The 18,277-nt window shown below is 31.2% G+C and overlaps 1 protein-coding gene across 2 annotated transcripts in view; it reads left to right on the top strand.

Annotated features, from left to right (window-relative positions):
• Window positions 1–4,593: 4,593 nt before the first annotated feature.
• Window positions 4,594–18,277, top strand: part of LOC108911015 (chitinase-like protein Idgf4) — a 16,510-nt gene continuing 2,826 nt past the window's right edge. The window contains exons 1-7 of one of the 2 annotated variants that reach the window (XM_018715825.1): window positions 4,594–4,786; window positions 7,230–7,489; window positions 8,929–9,061; window positions 9,152–9,322; window positions 9,380–9,548; window positions 12,824–13,083; window positions 15,962–16,003. In XM_018715825.1, the coding sequence (XP_018571341.1) occupies window positions 4,681–4,786; window positions 7,230–7,489; window positions 8,929–9,061; window positions 9,152–9,322; window positions 9,380–9,548; window positions 12,824–13,083; window positions 15,962–16,003 (1,141 nt within the window). In that variant the 5' untranslated portion in view covers window positions 4,594–4,680. The remainder of the gene's footprint in view (window positions 4,787–7,229; window positions 7,490–8,928; window positions 9,062–9,151; window positions 9,323–9,379; window positions 9,549–12,823; window positions 13,084–15,961; window positions 16,004–18,277) is intronic. The other variant, XM_018715826.1, reaches the window with a different exon arrangement.

Raw genomic sequence — 18,277 nt, 5'->3', positions numbered from 1 at the left:
ACAATTATTACTGTCGCTTTTCTATTAAATCTTGTGTGAATCGAAAATTTTCCAGATTATCATTTGACAGGAGCCTACTACGTTATTTTACATATAAGCTATTTGTAAACTTCGCATTTTTTCATAGAAATGAGATTTCATGAAAAACTAATGAATTTGGTGTAGTAGCAGGTATAGCAAAGTTGTAGAGAATTTAATTCTGCATCTCATGGTATGAAAATATATGGCAATTTTGACATGATATTTTGGTCACCCTGTATAACGCAGGCCAGTTTTTGGAGCATGATTCGAAAGAGTCATCCTTACTAAACATCTAATAAAAAAATGGGCTTAGTAGCTATTAGTATAACCTGTCAGTATCAGAAAATGTAAGCAACCAATATCGACTAGAAAAACCTTTCAAGCGAGATATGTCAAAAACTGTGAATATTTGAATAGAACTATTCTACACAAAGTACCCTTTATTTTTTATGTAGAATCCGAAAAAAATATAAAAAATGTGTGTTTCCATTTAAAAAACCAAAGTTGGTGTCTGGACAGGAAAAGTGGAACACCCTGCATAGTTGAATATATTTTTAATTTGTACATTCCAAGAAATGTGACAACACAATAAAAAGAAAAATCCATATATTCCTCATTTTAACATAGATATTGGACATTCCCGCACTAGTGGGACACGCTGTATACAAATTAAGACATAATTTAAATTCATAAATTTAAATAAATCAAATTGTTGAAGAATTGTTATTATACCTATTATTGTTATTATTTTTTGTAATTTTGTAATAAACTAAAATCTTTTACTGATTCCGAAAAGAAACATTTTGTAATAGAGATTGTATGCAGTCTCTGTACAAGGTTTCTAGTTGTATGTATACGCAATAATTAGAACATCCTCCATTTGCAGAAACTCAACTAATTTAATTTATGTATATTTACAATAGTTTTTGTCAATACTAAACAAAAAATTTTTATTTATTAAGAAAAATATTCATGTGCAACACATTAACACGTAAAAATAAATTCCGTGTTGTTTTATAAAATGCAACTATTTTTAACCAGTTTTATATTGTTTGTCATTTAATGAATTAATCGTTACTTCCAATCCGTGGCCAAGTCACCTCGATCTTACCTTGAATTAATAATGACTAATAATAACTGGAGTAATTGAACAATCTTAGCAGTTATCCAATAACGATGTTATTCGGTGGTACCGATACCGGTTTCATTTGAGATAAGTGACTCAGTTCTATTATTTATCCACCCATGTTGCAAATTGCTTGATTGAATAAGAACACTGAGTAATGATATTTTGCAAATGTTGCCTGACAGTAAACTTACAGTTCTGCTTACAAAACTATTTTTTTTCTAAGTACACACAGTTTTCTATCTATAAGAGAGCATAGGTAAAAGAGTCGGATGTACTTCTGCCACCATTTTTGTGACTTGTGTTTTTTTAAATTAGTATACACAACAAACAAAATGCTGGAAAGTATAGAAAGTTCTTAGAAGAATCATGTCATAAAAACAGAACATTTTACTACTCTAAATTAACCTAAAAAAAAATCAGCACTATTTCGATTCGAGTGAAGTTATCCATGCAGCCAGCGGTACTGACGTAGGGTTAAATAAAGAAACAAAAATCGAACTCAGTTAATTAATCTGAACCATTCAATGTGCGTTAATGAAAATTGGACTAAAGATGGAGGACATTTATACGCCTTATCACTATAGATCGATTGTAACCCTCCAGAAGACAGAAAAAAAAATAATTTTCAAAATTCGTTCGCAATTTGATAACACAGTTTATAAAAGTGCTGGCATGTTAGATTTCGTTCCTAAAGAACCTTTAAATATGTGTATTTTATTATTAGATCTCATATTTTTAGTGATAAAAGTATTAAGCTAATTCAAATAAAGTCAACAGTTTTATTTAATTCTTTAAAATAATGTCAAACAATGTTCTTCGAAATAAAAAATCTAGACATACGAAAGATATCCAACCTCACAACAAGATTCCTAATTGTTCATATTGAGGGAAACAACTATTTTCTTTATGAGCTACATGCCTCAACTAGCACTGAAATATAGTAAACAACTAGTAATTATTAATTATCCAGAATAATAATCAAAAATGTTAGGTATGTCTAAATATTAATTTAAAAATACCTACCTCACAGTGAAATTCTTAAATTCTTTGTTATCATTCAAGGAAAATCCTGTATTTTTGGTATTTATTTAAAGTATATTTAAAGTAGTTAATTGTCTTTGTATTTAAGGAATGAACTTATTAGGTAGTCATTCAAAATGTCATTTATAGCGGACACGGACTGATTTCCAATTTTTCACAATTAAGAGGTAAAAATAAAGACATCATTATTATGTAATATTGTTAATTGTTTTACCTACTTCAGTTTAAGTTGTTTTTAATTTATTTTTGTAACACGTAAAATAAGAAGAAAAATATTTAAGAAATGCATACATATCCTCTTTAATAAAACAAATAAAGAAGTTGGTTCGAATTTATGATAATTACATAAATGAAAGCTTTGTGATCAATATGTATTGTAGCTTGGTTACTGCAGTTTGATCATAACTTGATGTAAGCCGTTTTATTTAGAATCATAGAATTGACTACACTTTCGATTAAATCGGTGCACTTTTAGTAGTGCATGTCAACAGTGCAGAATGTTTCAAATAAAAATATAAAAAAAAATATCAAAATTGTCGCTTGTATTCTTCTACATTACCTCAATAACACAGACGCATGATATTCATTTCGAATAAAGGTTGCAGTAATTTTATTTGTAACCACTTTTAGACAAATAGGTATAAATGTGAACGAATATAGGAAACAATACATAAATTTTAAGCAAAAATGATTTTATTAACATTTCCCGAATTCCGAACGGTTCTTAAAATATCGAGGTTTAAAGTTGCCAGATGATATGGATAGTTGCTAAAGAATAAATTACATTGTAGCGACTAGAGGGCTAGGTAATTTAATAATTTGCAGCTTGATTGGGATTAGAAAAAAATTGTTGATTTGTCAGTTCGTTAATTATCATTTTTATTTTTTGCGTCATTTGTATTAAAATCATGCCTTTAATTTATTCAAATGAAGAATACGCGGACATGATTTTCGTGTATGAATATTGCAATGGTACTACCATCGCTTCAGGTAGGGAATATTAACGATGATATCCAAACCGCCGTCCTCCAGACAAGCAAACGTTCTATAGAACCTTCGTAACTTTTCGATTAACAGATGCGTTCCCTGACTTGTGAAAGATAAGTTATACGAAGAAACAATGCTGCAGAAGTGCTTGAGCTTATTGAAAATGATCCTGGTACTAGTACAAGAAGAATTTCTGTATTTACTGGACGAAGTAGGACGGTTGTGTACATTGCGAGAAAATGGACTGCATCCCTATCATTACCAACCGGTACAAGAACTTCTACCCACTGATCTTCCCAAGTTCGTCTTTGTAAATGGTGGACAATCATCTGGGTACTCTTTCAAGAACCCTTTTCTGTGACGAAGCTACATTTACAAGAGATGGAATCAACAATTTTCACAACGATCGTGTTTGGGTAATCGAAAACCCATTTTCAGGGAAGATTCTCCGCAAACGTTTGGGCTGGAATGAAGTTATCGGACAACATTTCATCGATAGCAATTTGAACAGCTGGATGTACCGGGCTTTTTTACAATCTACCTCTACTACTTTCAAATCAGAAGGACAATGTTCTTTTTATATGATGGTGCTCCATCCCATTATGTAAGAGGTGTCACTAATTTCCTCAATGAAAAGTATCCAAATCGATGAATAGGTCGTGACCTCCGGATCGTAACCCGTTGGCCTTGTTCATGTGTGGACATGTGAAGACTCTTACCTATTCAGTTGGAAAGCCTAATTGCAAGAACCAACTCATTGAGAAGATTCATACAGCATTTGATGAAGTGAAAAACAATATGAAGAACTACAACTGGGAATGAGAGCTTCGACAGAGGGTTGAGTTATGCATTGCATAAGGCGGTGGTTACATTGAGCTGTTTTTATAATTACACTGTCATTACGCTTTTATTAAAATTAAGCAAATTTTTTTCTAAGCCCTCTAGTTGTAACAATGTAATTTACTCCTTAGCGGCTACCCGTACGACCTGACAACTTCTAACCCCGATATTTCAAGGACCACTGGGAATTCGGGAAAAGCGGACATAATCATTTTTGCTTAAAATTAGTGATATTACATACGAAGTATTTCGGATTTTATTTTTAATTTTTCTCTGAAACAATACTAACGAAAATCCATAAAATAAAATTGTTGTTATGACTCTATTCAACAACAAATATTAATTTATTGGCTCTGTTTAAAAAAGAAAAACTGATGTAACTGATTACAATAGCCAAAAAGGAATTTACATCGCATTGTTTGTCACAAGAAACAGTGGTGACCACAGGTAGTTAACATACAATAATAATTATAGTACGGGAATCACAATATTTTATCGCAACAATGGCTTCTTAGAACGAATTTAAAAATTTAACAAATAACATTTCTCCTATTCAATTCCCCCTCAAACTCACGCGCAAGTTCGGCTAAACAGATCGACACCTCTCAGTGCAAAGTCTTCCATTCTATTCAGTCAGTATTTTCCATTACCACAGAACTGTGATGGATACGTTAAAAATAATTTTGTTAACACTTTTTGCGTTTGGTGGCTATGTTAAGGCCGACAAGGTGGTGTGTTACTATGACAGCAGATCAACCCTCAGAACAGGTATGATTTTATAGAAAAAGGAAGCTAAGTATAACAGTATTAAGTAGCTAGGGTACTTATTTAATTCCTCTCACAAAATTTATTTGTTTTTTTATCACATACCTACAATAAGATATAGTTGAAATAAGTTTATTCAAAATAATAAATTACATTTTTCTCTAAAAATTAAAAACTATAGAAACTTTAAATCTACATAATTATCTGTTTTAAACAATGTTTGTGTACTTATAAAAAAAATATTTAGAAAATAAAATTCTACAGCTACAAGCAATTATAAAATATTTTCTATATAGATTAAGAGAAAATATCTTAATTTGATTAAACCATTTTGTAACAGTTAAAATTAATCCCAAAGGGTTTATTTAGAAATATTTAGGCCAAAGTCAACTAGACGATAAATCTGACATTCAGCATCTACAAGGATATATGGAAAGACGAGCGACAAGGAATAAGATAACTTTATATGATAAAATATTTCCATTTATATATTGAATTGTTTGTAAGAACTATCTTCTGATTTTTGACCTGTGTTACCAAAACATATACTCGTTTATCAAAAGTAATATTTATATGATTAATAAAGAGTGTTAAGTAAATAAAAAAATTAAAATATAGTCACGACCAAGACAAGGCGATGCTTAGAGATTGTAATAAGAAAAAAAATATTATTTCTTTAGCACATTCAAAGACAAAAACTGTGTTTGATTTTTTTGGTCACATTCCCCGATTTCTGAAATAATAAAATTTATTTAACAAATTTTTTAATTCAGGTTTTCAACATTATTTTAGCAAAGAACTGCTATTTCATTTGGGTATTAATGATACCACTACTTCTTACCGTAATTTTGTACACAAAAATCAAAAATATGTATCCTAATGTAAGGAATTTGTTTATTCACTTGCCAAATAGTAAAAGTTACCCTTACATAATTCACGGAAATTTTTTACTATTTAAATAATTAAGTTTTCGTTTTTGCATTGCAAATAATATACAGGGTGAATCATTAATAATGGTACACAGCTTAATGGCAGATTGTTAACGTCAAAATATAGCGATTGAGCCAAATATGCCTTAGTCAATTGTTGCTCCTTTTCGTTCTACAGGGTGTTAAAGTTAAAAAAATATTTTCGATTTTTTGCTACATTTTAAGTATGTATGGATCGATTGTTTTGAAAATTTGTAGTTTTATGTTTGTTGAGGTGGCAAATACGAACATGCAAACAGTGTTGGGGTCACATCTAGGGGGCGCTAGTTATACTATCCTATCAATGTAAAAATATGTCTAACTTTTTGTATTTTACAATTTTGAATTTTTTAACTAGAATTATTGAACTACGTTCAATTCTAAATAAAAAAGGTATAATTGTTAGAAATCAATAAAATCTACCGTTTTGAAATACAGAAATTTTGTCATTTCGTACTCGCTTAAGTTACCCCACTTGGTTCACTCTGTCATTAAAGAATGCACAGTTCGTTAAGAAAAACGCCCTTAATATTGTAGTCCTGAATTGTTCAAATATAAAAAGTAGATATCATTTAATCAGGAAAGATAAGTGGATAATGATAAAGACAAGGGAGTCAAGAACGAATCTAATTTTCGCGTAATGACCCTGTAGGTACATTTAATATCATTTTGATACATTTTGTATAGTTACAGACATAATTGGTTTACTAGAAAAACAATTAATTTTTATTTCTGCTCTGGATTACCTTGACTAAGATTATTAATTCTTAGAAATGACCGTGAAATAAGGTAAATTCAAATAATCCCATTATTACGTAATATGCTACAATGAAATACTAAATTCAAAAAATGGTAAACAAAAATCTGTACAAGCACAGATTTATTATGTTATAATTCTTACTATCATAATAAAGTAGGTACACAACATTTAAAAAAAAAAGTAATTTGTCCTGGTGACTAGACTGCCGTATCATATATTTCGATCCTTTGAATACTAATTTGCAATCAGTTTTCATTAATCAGATCATGTTTTTTTTCGAACCTTAAAGTTACAAAACTAACTGCAAAACTAACTTCAATTTCTTAATCGGCAGGTCAAAATTATAGGAATAATGCATGTGGCCTATTAGTTCCATGCCAGTTTCATTACTGTGTTTCGAACCTCAAAATGTATGATTTCAACGATTTTTTAAGGTTTAGGAAAAATAGTCACAGTGTGACTAGTGAAAACCGACTTCATATTCGTGTTGAGCAGTTCAAAATACATAGGGATAGGGTGGTGTAGGTTCCAGGACAAACCACGTTTTTTACTTCGTATGTTATTAATAATAACAATAACTTATAACAACATAATCGCTTTTTCATGCTGAATTAATTCAATTATGTTGCACCCAAATAATGGTGCAAAGAGCAATTCACAACAAAGTGAAAAAAATCTTATTTAAACATTCCAAAAATAAAAAAGTTTTACCTTTCAGGTCAAGGCAAATTTGAATTGCCATTCTTGGAACCAGCGCTCCAGTTTTGCTCCCATTTAGTCTACGGTAGTGCGGGCATAAACCCAGATAACAACAAATTGGTTCCTCTCAACGAACAGTTGGACATCAACAAGGACAACTACAGACATGTCACGGAATTGAAGAGAAGATTCCCCGGACTTAGAGTCCTTCTTTCAGTTGGTGGAGGCAATGATGTTTCGGGAGAAGGCAGCGAAAAGAACATGATTTACAGGACTGTGGTAAGAGCACATGTGGAATCATTGAGATTAATTTATATTCTAAAACGATAACATAGCAGGCCTTGAACTCTTTTTAACTTGCAAATTTTTGGATGTAATGACTTTATTAACCTTCCGTTCTACATGTAAACGTGATATGGGTAACGCATCTTCATGGGTGTCCGCAGAAAATTAGTGTAGGGGTGAGAAGTGAGCAAGAATATGTACAGGTTGTCAAATGTAATAAACATGATTATTTTTTGGTTTAATAGAAGACAATTAACAGAATGTGGGCAGGAATAAAAGTAAAAAAAACAAGCCATGAAAAATACAAGAATAGTAAAAAAAAGCAGTACAATTTTCTGATTTGTATACAAGGTTCTGAATTTGAGAGGTTTCAGTTGGGAAAAAATATTTTTGCCATTAAAGAGAATCTCCTTTCATATTCAACTCCAGTCAAATTTTTACACCTTGAAATTTTTCCATATGAGTAAATCTGAAGCCCTGCTAGTTAGCATCAGACCATGAATAAAAAATTACAGGCAGCTGTTTTACCCTAAATTCTCAACAGTCTGTATTTATAGCAAGGTTAAAAACCACCTGACTGCCCTTCATTCAATAAATGCGAATTTATGTAAAACCTTAATTTATTCTGATCTTTGACTTACGCTGCTACCCGGAATACTTCTAAATTGTCATATCTTTTGGACTTTTAACAGTGAATTGAAAAAAAACTCAAAAAGACTTAATAATTTTGATTGGAAACCAAAATCTATCTATCCAAATATGTGCAAGAAAGCTCTCTTTAACCACAAATAACTTTTTTATAGTTAAAATACAAACAAACGGCTCCTAATTTCAATACCACTAACTTATTTTTGTTCAAATTATGTAAATAGCTACTTTGAAAAAATAGGATTATATTAAGTTTTAAGTTCATATAAATCAACAGTTTTTTAATCTTTGAACAAAAACAATATTTCACTTCTAATCTTTGAAAGATCATAGAGCCCTAAAAGAAAATATTACCTATCCTAGTTCTTTTTTTTTTTGTTTTTACGAGATAGGTCTGTTTTGAGTGTTCATCGCAACATCGCTGTTACATGTATAACTTTTTGCTTTTTGTTTCGTAAATTTATTTATATATTTAATATATTTTATTATTAATGTCAGAATATTCAGTCAATTAAACTTTTTTCTATAAAAAAACGAACCGATTTTTTAAAGATTAATTATTTAATTTTTAATTACTGTTCGTTGCTTACTACAAATGCTCAATCGTAAAGTCAGAAGTATGATTCATGTTAGATAGGATTTACCAGAATAATTCACCCGCAACATGTATTTAATTTATTTGTATGACTAAATTGTAGAATTGTTTGTATGAAAATAAATCATTTCTCAATCTTCTCATGGTGCTATTACTTTGTAGTGAATTTATATCGTTTGGATCATTTCAGTTAGAATCAGTCGACCATCGCCTATCTTTCATTAATTCCGCTAAAGATGTCGTCAAACATTATGGATTTGACGGCCTGGATCTCGCCTGGGAATTCCCTGAGACTAAACCAAAGAAAATTCGCAGCAGCTTCAGTAAGTCTTGTTTTCTAATAGTCAACATAAATAAATACTATGTATATATTTTATTATATGCATAATGTATATGTATAACCTTTATTTCAGAAAGTTTTTTCGTCAACTTGAAACATAAAATTGTGGGAGAATCAGTGATTGACGAGAAGGCAGACGAACATAAAGAACAATTCACAACTTTGGTCAGAGAAATAAAAAATTCCTTTAGACACGACGGTCTTTTGTTGACACTCTCTGTGCTTCCAAACGTCAACAGCACAGGTATATTTATTCTGATGATCTAAATGGACGACTTATAATAGTAAACTACTGTTTCAGTGTACTATGACCCTCGCCAGATTGCCCCCAATGTAGATTTCGTGATCCTACACCCCTACGACTTTTATAATCCTGAGCGTAATCCAAAAGAAGCCGACTATTCTGCTCCTCTGTATGAGTTGATCGACAGAAAAGTCGATGAAAATGGAGATTATCAAGTTAGATATTGGTAAGTAAAGACGATGCCTTCATCATATTTTACAAATCATTGTATCTCACGGTTTAAATTTACTATACTTTTTATCATTTAGATGTAAAAAAAGTTTCTCTTGAACCGCAAAACAGGGTCGATATACTTTCTAAAAGATATATAGCTTCTTGTTTCATGAACAAACAGGTTGGTGTGTGTTATTTTTCATTGGCAGTGTTCTATCACCTTAGATGACGTTCATCATCTTTATGTAACATTTGAAAGTGTAAAAAACTGCATACATTTTTCATCAAAGCAATAGTTATATATCCGCATTATGTCAAATTTAATTAGAACTGGTTTAGTAATTCACTCTATGCTAGTACATTTAAATTTTTAATTATTTTTAAACCAATAATAGATACACATTGACTCCAAAAGAATCGTATCATTTTACTACACGTAAAAAAATGCGTTTTCCGAACTTTATTTATCCAGTTGGTCACACGAAATTATATGTATAGGATCTGTAACATAGAGAATATAGAATATAAAGAATATAAAATAAGTGACTTTTCTCAAAGTAGGCTTATGTCAAAAATTATTGATGGATGTCTCATAAACAACGCATACATTCTTAGTAATATTTTAAACTCTAATTAACTTTGTATCAAAATTTTAGTGACTGTAATTAGTCATTACTAACTACAGTCACTAACAATCACTAAAATTTTGATATAAAGTTAATTAGAGTTTAAAATATTACTAAGAATGTATGCCTTGTTTATGAGACATCCATCAATAAGTTTTGACATAAGCCTACTTTGAGAAAAGTCACTTATTTTATACACCGTAATACTGTAGGAGTTCAAATGAAAGCCTTCTTTCTCGAAAACCGTTCACATTATGAAGTTCTAACAATATTACATGTACATTATTTTTAGAAAATAAAATTGTACATTAGAAATTGGAGCCCGAATGGTAAAAAAAAAATAACCTTAAAAAAATTAGCATAACTAGCGCCCTCTATGAAATATTCAAAAAATAATTAGACCAGCGTATTTGGCATCCTTAAAAACCCCGGAATACCAAATTTCATAAAAATATTTCGCGCCGTTTGGAAATGTTCGTAAAAATTCTATTTAAAAAATTGTATTTTGTCGCTCCGTATCTCGAAAACAAGAGGAGATAGACATACAGTTCATAAGACAAACAATTCTTATTTTTTGTCGTACTATCACCCTCTGAATTTACTAGAGGTCTTTATGAAACACCCTGTATATATATATATATATATATATACATATTTGTTACAAACGTATGTATCTACTTACATACAACAAATATAACTAAATAGTCCACTTTTGGTTTTTATTGTATTTATAAATTTACCAGCCTCTGAAAGCATAAAGGTGTTCCCTACCCACAATTATCTAAAATTTAACCGTATTAAATCCTCACTTTCACTACTACTATCGCTATCATTGAATGTGCTTTAACCTATATTATAAAAAATGTTATATTTTAAACAAATTTCTTGGCACATGACTGGTATACTCTCATTTTGTTGATACGCATGTATAAATACATTCTGAAAATGTGCATATGGATGGACTTCAAAAAAAGTAATGTACCTGTAAATATATTTGTAATTTTGATAAATGGTTTTCGCTGGACGTATATAGCGAGTGATAACTGCAACTAAAACATATGTACACATTCACTCTCTAATCATAGATATGGGAATTATTGACCAAAATCTACTAACATTGCACTATAAAAAATAATGTCAATTTTTTATTTCTTTTTGAAGTTATTTAAGTGTAGTGTTTTTATTTGTAACTTCAGTTAGAATTTATTATGAAGTTACTATTAATTCTACTGAAAAGAAAATTCGCGCAGATTTTATGTAGGTTTGGTAATACCTTTACTCACGTCGCCGTCGGTCCTAAAAGAATAAGAATAATTACATTGTTATTGTTATTTTTTCACATACCAAGTGGAACAAAATTTTATTTCTAATTTTTCTATTATTTGTAATGTTTGACTGTTTGATTTGTGAATATAAGCATACTATGGTTTGAAATAAAAACAAAAGACAATTATATGAATGGCCACTTTTCGATTTTGTTTTAATTATTAATTTTTTTTGGAAATCTAAATTCAATCAAAATAAAGTAATAAGCAAGACAATTATTGAAAAAAAAAATGTCTTTCCCTAAAATCATATATTTTTTTCTTATTTGGTATTGTCGTATATTCAAATATTAAGAGCATAAATTCAAAAATTCAAAATCTAGAAACACAAAAATTGTCGGTCGATCTTTATTTGTCCGGAAGTTATACAGCCCTATAAAATTACGAAATGTACTTATTTAAATCTGTAAACCAAATAAAAACTTATTTTATTTCATAAATGTTTAATGGATATTTTCAAAATGGCCTCCTCCTTGCCGAATACAAGCTGATTGATGAAGTAACGATTCGTATTTCACGTTTGTTTAATTGTTGAGCAATCTCCTGAATATGCTCTATTAATTTCTATGTAGGTGCACTAAATATCTCGTGTACATACCTCTGGAATTAAAAATATGGAGAATTATGGTCGAGTAACCTAGGTGGCCATTCAACAGACCACCACGAATAACAAAAGTTTTTTATTGACTAAGATGAGTTTTTATTTGATTCACAAATTTAAATCTTTAAATCTAACGCCGAAACAGATAAAGATGGATCCTACTACTTTGCGATTATTAGCTTTAGAATACCAACATAGTGAAGTGTCGAGGCTTCACATTCAAATAGAGCCTAGAACAACCCATAACATAGAACGCTAGAAGTGCCATGTGTTACCGACTGACCATATTTCGCCATCTCTTGTTGACATAAAAACTAAAACGGAAGGTAAATTTAAATTGCTTAGAAGTACTTTTTATAAAAAATGTTGTGTTTTTGTCTTCTAAGAAAGAAGAGAAATCTACATCTGAAAACGGTTTGTACGACGATGTGCAGGCATAATTGCTTGTCCTGTCTCTACCCTCTAGCCGAATCTGAAGCCTCTACACTCCACTATATTTGTTCTCTTTAATGTCGATTCTAATTTATGTTCCCAAAATTTGAGCATAACAATTCTCATTTTTTAACTAGTATGAAATTTAAATAAACAGAGTTCGATACGAATCTTCTATCAAATGTTAGGCAGTCATTATTTTCTGTTATATTTTTGTTAGTATGTAATACGAATTTAAGTACACATATAAAAATTATTTAGCAGTGTCTATGTAAAAACATAAAACATTATTTTTCTACGCTAGGATACAGAACGGTTGCCCAAGCAACAAGGTAATTTTCGGCATTTCAACGTACGGAAGAGCATGGAAAATGGACGACGACTCTGGCCTAACTGGAGTACCTCCTCTTCCCATAGACGGCCCAGGCGAGGCAGGACCTTATACAAATGAAGCGGGACTCCTGAGTTATCCTGAAATATGCACCAAAATAGCCACTCCAAACGAAATCCAAGCCGGCTATCTCGGAAAGCTTAGGAAAATAAATGACCCCACTAAGAGATACGGTATGTAAAAATAATTATCTTTCTTAGTTTTGTCCACAAGGCTAATTTTGAACGGATTTTACAATATATTAACCTAGATATATCACTAAATGAGAATCAAGTGGTTTAATTTGAAACAAGAGAAAATAAGACGATAATATTTAAATATTTTATTTTATGTATATCTTAAAAATAATGTTTCTTTTTCAGTTTTCGCTGAATTAGTTGTTTTGCAGACATGAAGTAAATTAAAATTTTGTGTGAATGGAAGTTCCTAGTAAAAATTCGATATTCATTTCAAATCAGTTTTTGTTACCTATTGTATCAATCCCATTGCAATACGTATATAAAAAATAATTAAGGGACAATGAAATGTACAGTTTTCCATCACAGTCAATGTATTTCAAAATAATAATGCGACAAATCTTAAAAATACTTAATTAACATTTAAAAATTGAGACGATTTTTGCTTATAACATGTTTTAGGGCACATATTTTTTGAGGTTTCAGTTTTGAGGCCTTTATATGATTTTATTACAATGTACCATTCATTAGAGATGCTGTATAAACTCTGGACGATTTTTCTATATACAAGTCACGGAAACGGGGTAGATAGCGAAAACTTTTTTGAGCTATTTTATTTTTGATTTAAATAAAAATTAATTTCACTCATAATTCCAGATATTCTAGGGAATATATATTTCTTTAAATAATCTGAATTAAAATATTAAGTTAACAATTTTGTGAAATATTAAACCAACGTGTGATGCTCTGAATTTGAACCGGCCAAAAAGATAACACATGCCGACAAAATTTCAAAAAAAAAAATTCCAGAGATCAGACACTACGCTTCCGAAGGCATTTGGCGCGGAATCCGAATCTGGCCTCAGAATTGATCCATCACCCTAGGTTTCCGAGATATTCTAACCTAAAAGTGCAAAAAACACGTACTTTTGCTATATTCAAGGTTATGTAACTTGGCGAAAAACTGAAAACATCATTGGAAACGACTATCTTTCCCCTATAACCCCACAACACTAAGCGCTGTGAGCCCTAATCGTCAGGAAGATTAACTTCAAGCCCTATTACCCAATAACCCATAATACCCATTAATGGTGTTATAGGTCGAGCCATGGTTTAATAAGGTAGCTATACTGATCATCTTTAATCGACGATATCTCCGCGAAAAATAAAGCTTTTTACAAATAAAAAAATGCGTTTTGAAGGGGAAAGATAGTAGTTTCCAATAATATTTTCAGTTTTGAAAAAGTTACATAACCTTGAAAATAGCAAAAATACGTGTTTTTTGCACTTTTAGGTTAGAATATCTCGGAAACCTAGGGTGATGGATCAATTCTGAGGCCAGATTCGGATTCAGCGCGCCAAATGCCTTCGGAAACGCAGTGTCTGATCTCTGGAATTTTTTCCTTGTTGGCCTGTGTAATTGACAGAACATATACAACAATCAATAGATACAAATATTTCCTTAATATCAGTAGTGTGTTAAAGACAATTGAAGAAATTTGCACACAATTGTCCTTCTTTCCCTTAACTGGCAGACCACCTAAAATTTTTGGGCTCTTTTTCGAATACGAAACGATTTACGGAATTTTATCAAAAATACAACTTTTGTGTATATTAAAAAAGGACGAGGTCTGTTCAGAAAATAACTTTTTGAATTACGCGCTAATGGAGATATTTAGTGCCATGCGGTTGGCAGCATTGCGTTCTTGGATTGTTGATACTTCCTCGACCAGGCTTTCGACTTCAATTGATGGCTCCCACGTTCAGAAAGTCAAAGATCTGATGCGTGCAAATCGCCGATTGACTTCCAGAGAATTTGCAAAAGAAGTCAACATCGTGTGGACGTTTGCCGGCAATTCCTTGAAAAATCCGATGACAATGAAACATTCATTCAAAAGATCATGACGGATCAGACGAAAGCTGTATTTACGGCTACAACATTGAGACAAAGTTCGATCATATCCACGCCAGAAGAAAGCATGTCAGTCTCGATCCAATGTCAAAATGATGCTCCCTGTTTTTTTTTTTATATTAATGGAATTGTGCATTTAGATATTGCCTCAATGTGAAACAGTGAACCGTGTGTACTACCAAGGCGTTTTACAATGGTTACGTGAAAAATTCCGCAAAAACAGACCAGAGTTCTTGCATCATGACAATGCACCGCACACTCTGCTTTGTCAATTCGTCAGTTTTGTGCCAAAAATCAGATTATTGTCCTCCCTCGCCCTCCTTACTCGCCAGATCTGGCTCCTTGCGAGTTTTTCTTATTTCCGAAATTAAAAATCAGTGCTGAAAGAACGCCGTTTTCAGACTATTGATAACACCAAAGCAGATTCGATACAGACTTTAAAGGTCATTTCAGATGAAGCTATCCAGGTCTGGCTAGGCGAAATGGAAACACCGCTGGGAAAAGTGTATGAATAGGCGAAAGGAATACTTTGAAGGAGACAAAGCTGACAAGGACCAATTGTGTATAAAATTAATAATAAAGTTTAATAAATAAAGTTCGCTTATTTTCTGAATATACCTCGTATATAAGAAAATCGTCCCAAAATAATTAATTGCTACTCACAATATTCCTAGTTTATAGCATAACAAACGTTTTATAGAATTAATTGAAAATTAATCACGTAAATCTATTTATTAAAGCCTCTGAAAATACATATTGGAAAAATTTGATTGAAAGCATCAACTGTACGCACTGTGTTTTGAATACAAAATACGATATACCCATACTAGCAAAAAGTCTTCTTGTTTTTTAATATTCTATTAGTCCTAGAATTTATGGTACATTATTCTCGACATTTGCTTATATGTATATTTTCAAGTAATTAATATTTACAAAAAGTCATGGGGTACTATTTATTTGCAGAATTTTGGAATGTTTCCGATAGCGATGTTACAAAGCGTTATGGTAGGTACCACATGCAAAAATATTAATGTTATTAGTCTCGTAGATATGGTCCATCAATTAATTAAAAATGCAGAACGTTTACAAATTGATAAACATAAATTAATATACTTCTTTGTAATAACATTTATATTTATTTACATTCATTCTATGGATCATATCGATTTTGAATATTAATATTCTACATGTAATTCTTTTCTTTAATCAATATTTTTTTAATATTACATTGTTATTAAAAGCTATTTCACAGTTTGCGTAACTAATACGTAAATTAAATAAATGCATGCAGCAAAATAAATGTACACTGCTTATTAAACAATTTATAAATAACGTAATAATGCTAAGTAAATAGTGATAATATTTTCCTATTTTTTATTCGTGGCATGTGGCCCCTTTCTCTATTAAAACGTTTCTTGACAGGTAAAAATTCAAAGAACTTTGACTTTTGTAAAAATTAGCCTGTAATAGGAATCATATATGAGCAATATGTTGTTATGCAGCAAAAAAAATATGTCAGACAATAACAAAGTGTTGACTTCCAAGGCTAACAACTAGGAATTTTGATTATTACATACTGGGCTCCCAAATAATGACGACAAATTTCAACATTCGTTGTCCTCAATGATTAACAGAAAGTAGGTTTCCATATACAGGGTGAGATTATTTAATAACATAAAATCCATAATTAAACATAGGCCAAAGTGTTGAAGTTAAAAATATATAATAGTTACTCAAATATCTATAAAAATGTTTACTAGATTGATCCATGAAAGATGGACTTATGATAAAATTAATTAAAAACAAAAATTCACTGAGGCCCATTCAGTGATATATAATTTTAAACTTTTTCTTTCATTTTCTGATGGTATTTAACCACCTAAATATATCTTTAAAAAATTAGGTTAATAAGATTAATAATAAGTGATATATTTAATTCTGAATTTGTAAGACCCTTAAAAAGGTCAACACTGCGGAAGAACAGGTAATGACGTCACGATACCGGCCACTCGGCGATCAAGTCGCGAGCACTCGGAGAGATGTGTAGATATTTGCTATACTTTTACCTATATTATATACCTATATTTTTAAGTGTATAAATAGAGAGTGTATAAGAGATATACATCAAGTCTTGTTGAAATGCATTTTTCGCACACAACATATTTATTATAAACATAGAATGACTTGGAATACCCAAATACATTTTCGGATTTTCTCAATGACGTAAATGGTTCGCTTTTCTACATTTTCTTTTTACATTTTTGTACAAATGTACCCAACGTACTAGACTCGGTACTTGTAGATGTATGCGACGACGTGTATTATTATTTAAATAAATTGCTTATAGGTCCTTTTCGCCACGTATTCCGAAATTTTTGTGGACGGGAACGTTTAGATGGAGTGGAATTTTTTTTTCGGCATAAATTTGAAAATTCTCCTCTAATGTTTAAATAATAATATTTTTAACCCCCTAGACGGACAGCCAAAGAAATATGAGGGTGGTTCTGAGTTGCTTATAGGTCCCTCTCGCTGACGTATTTCGAAATTTTTATGAACGGGTACGTTTAGATGGGGTAGAAATTTTTTTTCGTCATAAATTTTAAAATTCTGCTCTAAATGTTCAAATAATAGTATTTACAACCCCCTAGATGGGCAACCAAAGAAAAACGAGAGTAGTTCTTAACTGCTTATAGGTCCCTCTCGCCGACGTATTTCGAATTTTTTGTGATCACGAATATTTAGATGGGGTTGAATTTTTTTCCAGCATAAAGTTGAAAATTGTGCTCTAAATGTTCAAATAATAATATTTTACAACCCCCTAGACGTGCAACCAAAGAAAAACGAAGGTGGTTTTGAGTTGCATACCGTAGCTGGGGATACCGTGGATAACATCACACAAACTTTTCATTTTTCGGTAATGAAATAAATATTTTATTCGGAGTCGATCCTGAGGTACTTTTGCAGCCTGGAACTATACAATATTTGTACAATCCTCGGTTTCGACCCATTTAGACATAAAAACAATGATTAACGAAACTGCCAAGCGAACCACACACCGTATGTATTAACACAGAATGGGATGAGAGCGAGCGCGAGCGCGAGCGGAGTGCTCTGCCAGTCGCCCGTACCGGTATTATGACGTCAGGCAATGGTTGCTCAACGTTTTTCCGCGCTCTGTTTTCATTAATTTATTTCACACATTTCTCGTTGAAACAAAAAATTGATTTTTGGCATACTAACTAATTAAAGGGTAAACTTTTGAAATATGCAATAAAAAAA

Source organism: Anoplophora glabripennis, unplaced genomic scaffold (genome assembly GCF_000390285.2).
Source record: "Anoplophora glabripennis isolate ALB-LARVAE unplaced genomic scaffold, Agla_2.0 scaffold556, whole genome shotgun sequence".
Lineage (NCBI taxonomy): Eukaryota > Metazoa > Arthropoda > Insecta > Coleoptera > Cerambycidae > Anoplophora > Anoplophora glabripennis.
This window is presented reverse-complemented; position numbering and strand designations above follow the sequence as displayed.